General features: G+C 43.6%; 2 protein-coding genes across 6 annotated transcripts in view; one reads left to right on the top strand and one right to left on the bottom strand.

The window, feature by feature from the left end:
* Positions 1-2,606, bottom strand: part of FASTKD1 (FAST kinase domains 1) — a 34,720-nt gene extending 32,114 nt beyond the window's left edge. For both annotated transcript variants that reach the window (XM_081241795.1, XM_081241796.1), the window contains exons 1-2: positions 2,540-2,606; positions 36-554 (exon numbers count right to left, since the gene is read on the bottom strand). In XM_081241795.1, the coding sequence (XP_081097921.1) occupies positions 36-370 (335 nt within the window). In that variant the 5' untranslated portion in view covers positions 371-554; positions 2,540-2,606. The remainder of the gene's footprint in view (positions 1-35; positions 555-2,539) is intronic.
* Positions 2,607-12,664: 10,058 nt separating this feature from the next.
* Positions 12,665-13,499, top strand: part of PPIG (peptidylprolyl isomerase G) — a 40,815-nt gene continuing 39,980 nt past the window's right edge. For 2 of the 4 annotated variants that reach the window (XM_081241790.1, XM_081241791.1), the window contains exon 1: positions 12,665-12,803. The gene's annotated coding sequence lies outside the window, so the exon portion shown is untranslated. Of the gene's footprint in view, positions 12,804-12,833; positions 13,215-13,499 lie in introns of those variants that run through there. The other 2 variants (XM_081241792.1, XM_081241794.1) reach the window with 2 other exon arrangements.

Below are 13,499 nucleotides of genomic sequence, written 5' to 3'. Positions count from 1 at the left end.
ATCATTTCTATAAAATCTAAAAGTACATTACTTACTGTTGTATGATGTATAACACATTCACCAAGGTATTGTCATTCATGAATTCCATTTTAGTTGTAGTTAAATTATGAAGAGTAAGAAATTGAGGATGGTCTCTGATACATTCCACATTTTTTAACAAGCTGATCTTCTGCTTTTGAAACTGCCAAAGCATACTGAGTGCACATGCCACTTGCTTTTCTGAAAGTATGGCTTTGTTTTTTTCAATAAGATCAAATATTTGCTCTTCATCTGTACACTTATTCATCTGACTAAGTAATGGTTCGAAACTAAAGGGTCGAAACTGAAACACTCTCCGGGAGAATGGACAAATAGCTCTTAGGCGAAGCATATTGTAAACAATCAGTCTAGGAAAAAAACCTATCTTTTCATTTACATCACAAATTTTCTTAGGTAAAGAAAACCATTTGCAACTAGCAGTCAGGTGCAATATGCTGGTATAAAAATAACTGTTTTTCCTTCATATAGCTTGCTTCCATTATGATGACTCCAAATCCCATTCCAATATGCAATTTCTGTAAAAAAATCAGTTTAACACAGTTATGTTATAACTATCAAATTCCAAAATTCTAATTAAAATAACAAGCTTTTCCTCCACTAACTACACACTTTGTTCTTAGCCTGAACCTGAGAGCAGGATTTAATCCAAAACTAAATATCCAGGAAAAGGGGTTTCCTTCCACACTCTATTTCATTTATTTATTTATTTATTTATTTTAGTATTTATTTTTGGCTGCATTGGGTCTTTGCTGCTGTGTGCGGGCTTTCTCTGGTTGCGGTGAGCGGGGGTTACTCTTTGTTGCAGTGCACAGGCTTCTCATTGCAGTGGCTTCTCTTGTTGCGGAGCATGGGCTCTAGGCTCGTGGGCTTCAGTAGTTGTGGCTCGCGGGCTCTAGAGCGCAGGCTCAGTAGTTGTGGCACACGGGCTTAGTTGCTCCGCAGCATGTGGGATCTTCCTGGACCAGGGCTCGAACCTGTGTCCCCTGCATTGGCAGGCGGATTCTTAACCACTGCGCCTCCAGGGAAGCCCCCCGCATTCCATTTTAAAAATGTTAAATCTGACACTTAACATGAAATTTTCAAATTTGACTATAAAAGCAGAAGGGGGAAAAAAATCCCAAACCAAAAAGAAGCAACTTTTTAAATAAAAGAACAAAACTGCAATAAATAAACATATTGCCTTTATAGTTTCTATGAAGAGTAGCCATTAATTCAGAGCCATAATAAAAAAAAATTTTTCAGAGGGATGATTTCTGGTATATTTGCTTTCAAGATAATTTCTTGCTCCTTTCTCCTTGTACACTAAAAGAACTCAAACAGTTTAATCACTATTGACCTTAAGTAGGTTTTAAGCAATAAATGAGATGATTAAAGCCCAATCAGGACATATGAAGAAATCAAGTAATGTAGTTGCGTAGTGATGCAACAGGAAAACCAAAGACAATAAAGAAAAAGAATAATTTGTTTTTAAAATATATTATAAGTGTCTATATTTCTAGTTGAGAAACAATGGTTAGAAAAGCTAGGACTAAAATCCTATCATCTAACACTGCTGCAATATTTTACAAAGGACTTTTAAAATATGTTATCCCATTAAATTCTCTCAATTAACCTGCCAGGTAGATGCTATCATTTGCATTTTACAGAGAAAAGCTAGGTTCAAAAAGGTTAAAAAAAACTACTCTAGTACTAATGAAGCTGGGACAACCACCCAGTTCTTTCAACTTGAACATCCTCATTACATCAACAAACCAACACTAAAAGTATGCCTCAGAATCCTATGGCTACGCCGAACTGTCTGTACCCAAGAAAAAACGATAAGACAATATTGACTACTTTGTGGCAATCTGTACATCATCCCGATCCAAGCCGACTTGGGTCACACACATACACAACTCTGCACAAAGCAAAGAGTCTCCTGCCTATCCACATTTGAAAGTGGAAGGAACTCACTGGTTACAATACCAAGGTGTCAAGTCCCCAGCTAAGTGACCTTGGGGAAGTGACTTAACCAAAGGAGGGGCCTTGGGGCTATAAATGAGAGATAGGTTACCCGCCGTGAACAGGTATTGTGCAGGATACACAACGACACCCTTTGCAAATGGCAGGCATCCTCCGCGCTTGGCACACAGTGGCGCTGAACGAATGAATTTGGTCTCCCGGTCCTGGCTGGGAGAGGGATCAGCCCTGCCCTAGTCCTCCGCGCTCCGGGAAATCCAATACCCGGAAGAAAGCCTCCGTTTCTCAGCCGAACCCAGGGTCCCCGGCCCGAGAATGTGCTGTGAGCAAAAAGAAAACCTATCGCCGCCACCCGGCCGGACCTGCGGGCAAGTTTTTCCCTCAACGCCAGGGAACTTCGCGGTTAAGCCTGGTTACGAGGGCTCAGAACTCCAGGCTATTCCACGTCTCCCAGCAAGGGACGCAACATGCTCGGTTGTGTCGTTCACGCCCCCCTCATATCCCAGAGTTTTTAGCCTTTCCTCGAAAGACATCACCTTACCTCTGGTGGTGTCCGTCCCCAAACCATGAAAAGAGGCCGGGCGAACACAGCGTGCACCGCCGAAGGCACGCACTACACGCCCAGGGGCACGTCGCGGCGAAGTCGGCGGAATGGACGTCGCTTACGCATTTGGCGGGAATTCTGGGTATTGTAGTTCCTCATTGAGACACAGGCCACAGGTCTTTAAGTTATAGGTCCTTAGGGCACGTGTTTCTCAACTATATGAGGTTTTTCTCCCAGTCCGTGAAGACTGATATTTTTATAATATACAATAGAAATGAATACTTAGAAAAGTGAAATTTGAAAACTTAAACATGGAAAAGACACGTCCAGATTTTTATTTATGTTCAACGCGTATGGAATAACTATCGAATGCTATAAAAGCATCAAACTTCTCTCAGTTTCTGCACTTGCGTAGTGGTAGGCAGGTACCAGTCCCAGACCACAAAAAATTTAAGAGCTTTATTGAGAAATTATTTACACACCATACGATTCATCCATTTATGGTGTATAATTCAGTGGCTTTTCTTAATTCAGAGTTGTGGAACATCACCACAATCAATTTTAGAATATTTTTATAATCCCCCAAAAAACCCTGTAACCATTTAGCAGTCACTCCCCCAACATCCCTAACACTCTAGGCAACCACTAATCACAGAGCACTCTTGGAGTAACACTGATTTGGATTGTTGGGAACTACATCAACTGATAATAAATATGAAAACTGAGGTCGATCTGAATGCACAGGATAGAAGGGGTTTCAGAACAAATGTGAGAAAAAGCATAGGGATGAGACTCAGCATGACCTCTGTCAGTGCCCTTCAGTCAAAGACCACCAGGAATATACCTAGTGTTAAAGTTGGAATTACTGGTTGGTTGCAATGAAGCAGAACACACCCTAAGGGGTGTCAAATTAAGACGGTGTTAGAAAGAACTTACTATAGTATTTGCCCTTTTGTTAAGTGATTCAGGGGTTTAAGAGGGACTTTTCTCTACATTAGCTGCTGTGAGAATTTCACTGAGTATCTTAATAAACTTTATCTAGAAGGCAGAAAGAAGTGAGGTTGAAGCTGTAATTGGTAAAGAAGCAGCCCTCACTCATATTAGCCAAGGTAAGTGGATGTTTGGTCACTTTTTGTGGTTTGGACAATATTCTTTTTTTTAAGTAAATTTATTTACTTATTTATATTTGGCTGCGTTGGGTCTTTGCTGCTGCGCGCGGGCTTTCTCTAGTTGCGGCGAGTGGGGGCTACTCATTGCAGTGCGTGGGCTTCTCCTTGCAGTGGCTTCTCTTTTTGCGGAGCACAGGCTCTAGGTACGCAGGCTTCAGAAGTTGTGGCTCATGGGCTCTAGAGCGCAGGCTCAGTAGTTGTGGCACACGGGCTTAGCTGCTCCGTGGCATGTGGGATCTTCCCGGACCAGGGCTCGAACCCGTGTCCCCTGCATTGGCAGGCAGATTCTTAACTACTGCACCACCAGGGAAGTCCTGGTTTGAACAATATTCTTGTTTTTGTCTGAGTTCAGGTATAATTACGGAATGGTCTTGTTTTGGTCTTGACCCATCAGTCAGAGAGTAACCTTGTTTCATGTTGGTATTCTGTGCAATTGTTATGTTCAACAGAATACCAAGGCTGAGCTATGAGTGCCAGATCAGCTCCTGGCAAAAGTAAGGCCTAAACGATAGTGACAGGACAGTTTCTTCACTTGTTAGGGGCTATTTGTCTCCTTCTCACCCGTTTGTGGAATTATTAGGAGACGAGTCTAAGGAACAAACAGATGCCAACAGCTTGCCTTCCTCTAGAAACACTGTCCATGTGAGAAAAGAAAATCCTTTTTGTTTAGTCACTGTTAGCGACTTTTTTCTTTACTTGCAGTCTAAGGCATTCATAAAATACATATTTATATACAAATCACACCTGAGAACTAAGGTAATAATTTAAATCCACAGCTATAAAATTTCATTTTAGCTAACGATTTAAGTCACGAAGAAGCATCTTTTACAGGGCTGACAAGTGGTTAACAAAGGGTGGCTCTAACTTTCCTCTTAGCAAATGTCAATGCCCTTCAGCCAAAACCCACCAGGAACCTGCAGTTGATGGACTTCTTGTTACAGCTCAGGAAAATGAACACTGTAGGAAACCATTTGGCAGCTCAGTAAAAGAGTGTTAGAAGGAACCTCTTACAGGATTTGTGCTTTGGTGGGTAATTTCGGGGAGGGCCTAAGGAAGATGAGGTTTGCTCTATCTTGGGTGCTGTCAGGAAATAGGGCAATTCTGTGATTGGGCACCTTAATAAATTTTAACTATAGAGAAGGCTGACCGAAGTGGGGATAAAGCTGATATTGGTAAAGAAGTAGCATTCATTCATTTAGCAAGAGGGGAATCTTTGGTATTTTGTGTTGCACAGTGAATTTGTCTGATCTTGATGTTCTATGAGATTCCTTATTCCCACAGGAGGCCAATATGCTTTAAACTGTGCCAGATTAGTTTGAAATAACATTGATGCTTAGCTATGAACATCAGATCAGTTTCCCAACATCAGGAACTGTTTTACTTTTTTATCACAAGTTAATGAATGCTTTTTCTCCTGGAGTAATTCTGCCAGTAAAAAAATGTTTTTGTTGGATATAACACCAAAATTACTGGCACCAAGAGAAAAAAATAGGTTAACTAGACTTCATCAAACTACAAAAACTTGTATGCATCAAACGACACTATCAACAGAGTGAAAAGGCAACCCACAGAATGGGAGAAAATATTGCAAATGATGTATCTGCAGGGATTAATATTTAGAATATGTAAAGAACTCCTTCAACCCAATGACAAAAAAATTTCTTTAATGGGCAAAGGACTTCAATAGACCTTACTCCATGGCCACAGGCACGTGAAAAAATGTTCAAGGGGCTTCCCTGGTGGCACAGTGGTTGAGAGTCCGCCTGCCGATGCAGGGGACACGGGTTCGTGCCCCGGTCCGGGAAGACCCCACATGCCGCGGAGCGGCTAGGCCCGTGAGCTATGGCGGCTGAGCCTGCACGTCCAGAGCCTGTGCTCCGCAACGGGAGAGGCCACAACAGTGAGAGGCCCAAGTACCGCGAAAAAAAAAAAAAAGTGTATGTATTATGTGACCCAATAATCTCACCTCTGCCTATCTTTCCTACAGATTTATAAGCCTCAATATATAAGGATATACATAAAAGGATGTTTATTACAGTATTATTTATATTAACCAAAATTTGAAACAACTGAAATGTCCAATAGGAGAATGACTAGATAAACTATAGTATGCCCATACTATGGAATGCTGTATAGATAACAAAGATGTTCATGACTTTTTTTTTTTTTTTGCGGTACACGGGCCTCTCACTGCTGTGGCCTCTCGCGTTGCGGAGCACAGGCTCCGGACGCGCAGGTCCCGCGGCCATGGCCCACGGGCCCAGCCGTTCCGCGGCATGTGGGATCCTCCCAGACCGGGGCACGAACCTGTGTCCCCTGCATCAGCAGGCGGACTCTCAACCACTGCACCAGCAGGGAAGCCCCTACATTTTTATTCAAATGAAAGCATAATATGTAATATGTGTGATGTGATCTCATTTTTGTCAAAGGGAGGGAGAAAGGATACTAAATAAGGATTTTTAATGTTAGAATAGGAATAGAGAAGAGTATCATTGGATACCTCAAGAAAATGTAGTTGGAAAGGGTTAGGGGCAATTATTAAATTTTAAACCTCTATAGAATGTTCAAATTTATACACTTGTTTATATTACTGTGAAATATGTGTGACAATAGAAATGCACTTTTAAAAAGTTAAACATAATATTGGCAATATAATAGAAAATTAGAACAAACAATAATTTATTTATCTATGGGTAGAAGCAAAAATTTTCATTGTTCTAAAGTAAAGGTAGGTTAATTGTAGTAGTCCAGCCCATCTACTTCCTCTCTTTTGGTATCAGACTCCATACTTCATACTACAAAGACTAAAATGACCCAGGCTAGACCAAATCTAGTACTGCTTCAGGCCCTTGGCCTATTAGATGGGTAATGATGTCTGGTGTAATGAGTAAAGCCAAATATCAATGGCTTAATCTACAGAATTTGATTTCTCAATCACATGACATTACAACCAGTGGGTAACCCTGGTCAGTGGAGGACTTTTCTCCACACAGAGATTCAGGAAACTAGGCTTCTTCAATAATCTCCCAAGCCTTTAAAATACTCTGGATCCAGCTGATGGAAACAGGAAGAGATGACATGGAAAAGGCACAGCACTTCATAAACACCTTGGTCTGGACGTAATACACATCCTTTTCATGCACTTTCCACTAATGAGAAGTATTTGCATATGCTTACTCAGATGCAAGAAAACATAGTTCTTAGCAGGACAGACATTTCCCAGTGACACCCCTCACTCTCTAAGGGGAGGCACAAATTTTGGGGCTGTCACTGCAATGCTAACCAAAGACTTTTCTGGCATTTTATAATTGGAGCTGGCAGAGACTCCGTTTATCAAGATGTGACATAGCCTCTTGAAGAAGTCAGTCAAGAGAATAAGCCAAAAAACAGGTAAGTAGAATTAGACAAGAGAGAAGTTCCGTGACATTCCATCTATTTTTTCTTCTCTGTATTGGTTATACATTGCTGTATAAAATACATGCCCAAACTTAATGAATTAAAATAACATTTATTATCCCACAGCTTCTGTGGATCAGAAATTCAGAAGTAGCTTAGCAAAACAGTTCTGGCTCACAATTTCTAATGTAATTGAAGTCAGATGTCAACAAGGACTGGAGTTATTTGAAGGCTTGACTGAGGCCAGAGGACTGCTTTTAAATGGCTCACTCACGGGCTTCCCTGGTGGCGCAGTGGTTGGGAGTCCGCCTGCCGATGCAGGGGACGCGGGTTCGTGCCCCGGTCTGGGAAGATCCCACATGCCCTGGAGCGGCTGGGCCCGTGAGCCATGGCCGGTGAGCCTGTGCGTCCGGAGCCTGTGCTCCGCAACGGGAGAGGCCACAGCAGTGGAAGGCCCAAGTAACGCCAAAAAAATAAAAATAAAAAATAAATGGCTCACTCACATGGCTGTTGGCAGGAGGCCTCAATTCCTCTATGGCTTTTAACAGGAAGCCTGTTTCTTGCCACACGTGCCTCTCCATAGTCTGCTTGAGTGTCTTAAAGACATGGCAGCTGATTCCCCCTAGAGTGACTGATCCAAGAGATACAGCAAGGAGGAAATCAAAATGCTTTTATGACCTAGTCTCCAAAAATCACAAACTATCACTTTGCCTTAGTCGTTGGAAGAAAGTTACATTAAAGAACTTACGGACATGTTTTTAAAGCCACCACAGTGTCCAACAGTTTTGTTTCATGAAGCAATACATTCCCCATTTTACCTAAACTACTTCAAGCTGGGCATCTCTTATTTGCAAATGAGAGCTCTCACTAATACTGGAATCAAAAGGCACATACAGGGCTTCCCTGGTGGCGCAGTGGTTGAGAGTCCACCTGCCGATGCAGGGGACACGGGTTCGTGCCCCGGTCCGGGAAGATCCCACGTGCCGCGGAGCAGCTGGGCCCGTGAGCCATGGCCGCTGAGCCTGTGCGTCCGGAGCCTGTGCTCCGCAACGGAAGAGGCCACAACAATGAGAGGCCCGCGTACCAAAAAAAAAAAAAAAAAAAGGCACATACAACAAAAGTATTGTACAACCACTTCAGAAAACTCATTGGTAGTATCTACAAAAGCTGATTCTATCCACACCCTAAGATCCAACAATTCCATTCCTAGGTATATTTCCAACGTACATGCAGAATATATGTGCTCCAATATACCAGATTCAAGAATATTCATAGATGGGCTTCCCTGGTGGCGCAGTGGTTGAGAGTCCGCCTGCCGATGCAGGGGACACGGGTTCGTGCCCCCGTCTGGGAAGATCCCACATGCCGCGGAGTGGCTAGGTCCGTGAGCCATGGCCGCTGAGCCTGCGCGTCCGGAGCCTGTGCTCCGCAACGGGAGAGGCCACAACAGTGAGAGGCCCGCGTACCGCAAAAAAAAAAAAAAAAAAAAAAAAAAAAAAGAATGTTCATAGAAACTTTATTCATAATATCCAAAACTCAAAAATATCCATCTAAAGTAGAATGGATAAATTATTCAATACCCATTGTGATGGTCAATTTTATGTGTCAACTTGACTGGGCCAAGGGCTACCCAGATTAAATATTATTTTCAGGTGTGTCTGTGAGGGTGTTTCTGGATGAGATTAGCATCTGACCTGGTGGACTCAGTAAAGTAGACTGCCCTCCCCAATGTGGGTGGGCATTATCCAGTCCATGGAGGGCCTTAATAGAACAAGAAGGCACAGGAAGGAGGAATTCACCCCTTCTACTTCCTCCCTGGTTGCTTAAGCTGGGATATTGGTCTTCCGCTCTTGGACTGAGATTTTCACCATCAGCTCCCCTGGATCTGGAACTTGGACTGGAATTATACCACCGGCTTTCCAGGGTCTCTAGCTTGCAGACAGCAGATTGTGAGACTTTTCAGCCCTCATAATCATGTGAGCCAATTCTTCATAATAATTCTCTTCCTATTTATATCCTATTCCTTCTGTTTCTTTGGAGAACCCCAACTAATACACACATATAATGGAGTACTATACGGACATTAGAAAGAACAAACTATTGTTGCACGCAGCAATATTGATAATCTCACAAACACAACGTTGAGCAAAAGAGCCAGCCACAAATGAATATATATGCATAATTCCATTTATATAAGTTTCTAAAACAGACAAAACGAATATATGCTGATGGAGCTCCGAAGAGAAATTATCTTTGATAGGGGTGGGGTGATAGCATTATGGGGTGGGGGTATGAGGGGCGCTTCCGGGATGCTGATATTGCTCTATGTCTTAATCTAGTGGAGGTTTCACCTGTATGTTCACTTTGTAAAAATGTATGAAGCTATACTTACAGTTTATGAATATATGTTAAACTTTAATTTTAAAATCCTACCTTTAAAAAAGGTATACAAAGTAAGTTAAGGTCTAACTGAAATCACCCCTTGAAACCCCGTTTTGATGATTATAAAATTTTTTCTTTAAATCTGTTAATAAAAGTGATTCTAACAGTCCACCTACAAGTGCTAGAGTCTAAATGTATTTCAAAACACTAGCAACATCACAGCAAATCTTGTGTCTGCTCATAGTACAAAATGGTCACATAAACTAATTATGCAAATAACTATCTTTTTTAAAAAATAAATTTATTTTATTTTTGGCTGCGTTGGGTCTTCGTTGCTGAGCACGGGCTTCCTCTAGTTGCGGCGAGCGGGGGCTACTCGTCATTGTGATACACAGGCTTCTCATTGCAGTGGTTTCTCTTGTGGAGCACGGGCTCTAGGTGCGCGGGCTTCAGTAGTTGTGGCACACGGGCTCAGTAGTTGTGGCTCGCAGGCTCCAGAGCACAGGCTCAGTAGTTGTGGCATATGGGCTTAGTTGCTCCGTGGCATGTGGGATCTTCCTGCACCAGGGCCCGAACCCATGTCCCCTGCATTGGCAGGCAGATTCCTAACCACTGCGCCACCAGAGAAGTCCCTCAAATAACTATGTTTTAATGGGATATGTGGCCCAGACTTAATTTTCTATTAAAATAACTTTTCTTCTTATTTCTGGACACATGTCAATACTACATTTCTCAGTACCCTGTAATTGGGTTTGGCCCTGCAATTAAGTTTTTGTTGATGGAATTAGAGACAAAGTGGCATGTATTACTTCCTGGTTTAGGCCTTAAGACACAACCTCTTTCCTTCCTGCCGCCTGAAACCGGCAATACACTCTAATCATGCATTGTCAAGGCCCTGGAGCATATTGGAATTATACATAAGGAACTCAAGGTCCTGACTGACTATATGGAGTAAAGCTGCCCTCTGATCTGGCCCTCTCACCTCAGATCTATTATGTAAGAGAGAAATAAATCCTTTGTTCTTCAAGCCACCATATTGCTGTAGATAATAATACTTCCTGTTACTTGCAACATCTTCCTTCTTGGAACAATAAATCCGTGTCAAATCTATTTGGGAAAGTTTTGGATTTCACAGACCAATGAAATTTCAACATGTTTGAGACCCAGCAAAGCATGCCAATTTTTCATTTGTCCAAGTAAGGACATCTAGAGAAAGAAAACAACTACCACATTCTATAACCATCTGAGAAAAGGTGACATGCTTAATTAAAATGAACGAAACAACTTTTTTGGCCGTGCCACACGGCTTATGGGATTTTAGTTCCCCGACCAGGGATTGAACCTGGTGCCCCAGCAGTGAGAGCGCTGAGTCCTAACCATTGGACCGCCAGGGAATTCCCCCCAAAACAACTCTTCTTAAGAAAAGAGCAGTGAAAGGGCTTCCCTGGTGGCGCAGTGGTTGAGAGTCCGCCTGCCGATGCAGGGGATACGGGTTCGTACCCCGGTCTGGGAGGATCCCACATGCCGCGGAGCGGCTGGGCCCGTAAGCCATGGCCGCTGAGCCTGCGCATCCGGAGCCTGTGCTCCGCAACGGGAGGGGCGACGGCAGTGGGAGGCCCGCGTACCATAAAAAAAAAAAGAAAGAAAAGAAAAGAGCAGTGAAAACTTTGTCATAGTTCAGCACCAGCCACCAGTCCTTGAATGGACATTTGTAATGCTGCTTCAAGACTTCTTTCAAGAATCTTCTAAAATCTGACCATTTATAATGTATACTATATCTAAGTACTTATTAACATTTTACTGTTAAATAATTCTTCAGTCACTTCATATGAAAGTCTATCTCTCTAGGAAGATAGTATATCTTAGAACAAGATTAGTAATGTCACCTTTGTACACCTCAAAATGTTAACTATGGGGCTTCGCTGGTGGCGCAGCGGTTGAGAGTCTGCCTGCCGATGCAGGGGACATGGGTTCATGCCCTGGTCTGGGAAGATCCCACATGCCGCGGAGCGGCTGGGCCCGTGAGCCATGGCCACTGAGCCTGCGCGTCCGGAGCCTGTGCTTCGCAACAGGAGAGGCCACAACAGTAAGAGGCCCGCGTACCGCAAAAAAAAAAAAAAAAAAAAAAAAAGTTAACTATGGTATAATCTGTAATATATCCTCAAAGATGTCTCTGACTGAATGGGTGAGAAAGAGGGAGAATACACCAATGTCACAGCAATGTCACACATTACCTCTACCAGTAAGCAGAAACCTAAAAAATAAATCTGTATATTATAGCTAAATAAAAATATATTCTGAAGGAAGCTGAACAAACAAAAGTCAAACAAACCAACGCTTAAAAAATCTATCTTAATAGAGTGCTCAGTATAAATCGGACTTTTAAAGGTATTGCAGAATTGCCCTCCCCACTGCAAAGTGTACATTCATACAACCTCTGAACTGTTCAAAGAGGAGTATGCTGCTGCTCCCCTGCAATGAAGGCAATGGCTTAAAAGTGGCAGGGATTGTCCTCTCAGTTTTACAGCTAATAAAACTGGTGAAGATGTTTAAGAGTACCACATGCCCACCTGTTGTTGATAATTACTAGTTTACCTCAGGTAAATGAGTGAAAAATTTAAATGACTGTAACTTAACGTTCTTTTCACACCGTAATAAAATCTAAGTCCTCTTAGCTGTTTCCTTTAAAACTCACTCACCCATATCTCCACAATGATTGCCGCCAACTCCCCTGAACAGCAGGGGGAATTAATTCTAAAAATCTAGGGATTCTTAGACTGTTAAAACAATTAAATAACAATATATGTCCCAAAATAGTGTTCTCCCCTGGAGAGCCCTTTATAATTTCCTCCTTTTCTCAAACAGCACTTTGTTCATCTCTGTTTTTTAGAACTTGTGTCATAGCGTTAACTGGAAGCTGACCTGGAAGCTCCTTGAAGGTAGGGTCTCCTTCCCAATACCCTGGCAGAGGATCAATAAATGTTTATTAAGTGAAGCACTTCATTTCACGAACGACAAGGCGGTTACAAACGCTCTCAATCAACTCACACAGAAAGCATTAAGTTACCTATAAACCAGGCATTTAACAGACACCCAAATCCTAGAACTCCGTGGAGGGTGAGGTGACGCAGGCGAGGGATCACCCGAAGATGCAGTCGGCCGCGCCGTGACGTACTTCCGGCGCGACGCTTTCCCTCCACGCCGGGACTGGGGGGAGGGAGGCGGTCATTGGCCTTAGCGCCTTTTCTGGCGGCGGTAGATTTGAAGCGATTTAAAGGACTGGACCCCGGGAAGAGGAGAGTGTACTGGTGCAAGTAGGTGGCGCGGGGCCCGTGTTGTTTCGGTGGCGTCCTTTGCAGCAGTGCCGGGGTACGAGAGCGGGAAGGGCCCGAGGAGAGGGGCGGAGCCGACGTGATAGGCCTAGACCGACTTAATCGTTTTCCCCTCGAGGTATCGGGGCTGCCAGGTGCCAGAGGCGGCCCCCAAGGACCGTGACGCTAGCTTTGCAGTTTTGCGGTTGCAGAGGCCTTCTAGCCGTGCCTCGCAGGCCTGGGAAATGGCCTTCCCCCTGCCCGCCCCCGCCCTCTCCACTCGGGCGCACACCTCCCTCCCTGACGCATTTTGCCGCACAAGCTGTAATATGGCGGCAGCGATGGTGGCCTGAACTCTAGGGAGCCGGGGTGATTTTGATGCTTCAAAATCGTAAGACTAAGCACGAATGCGGGGTAGGTGGGAGGATAGGTGGGGAAGTGGGATGCGTTACCTGCCGTCCTGTCAGATTAGGGTTGGAGAGTGGCAGGCGAGGAACCTGGATCTCAGGGTTTAAGATTAGGCTGAAGACAGGCTTTCCCCCTACTCCGACCTTTTCCTCTCACAGACGGTTATCGTGCGTGGTGAAGTGACACAGGCCACTTAGTTCTCCTGAAACTCAAATCCAGGCTCTTCCCTTCTCATCCCAGAGCTGACTCCAAGTTCTCCCACGGTTCCGAGGAGCTGTGAGCAGCGCAGGC

Source organism: Mesoplodon bidens (genome assembly GCF_964165515.1).
Source record: "Mesoplodon bidens genome assembly, chromosome: 8".
NCBI lineage: Eukaryota > Metazoa > Chordata > Mammalia > Artiodactyla > Ziphiidae > Mesoplodon > Mesoplodon bidens.
The sequence above is the reverse complement of the archived record's forward strand: the minus strand, read 5'-3'. Positions and strand labels throughout refer to the sequence as shown.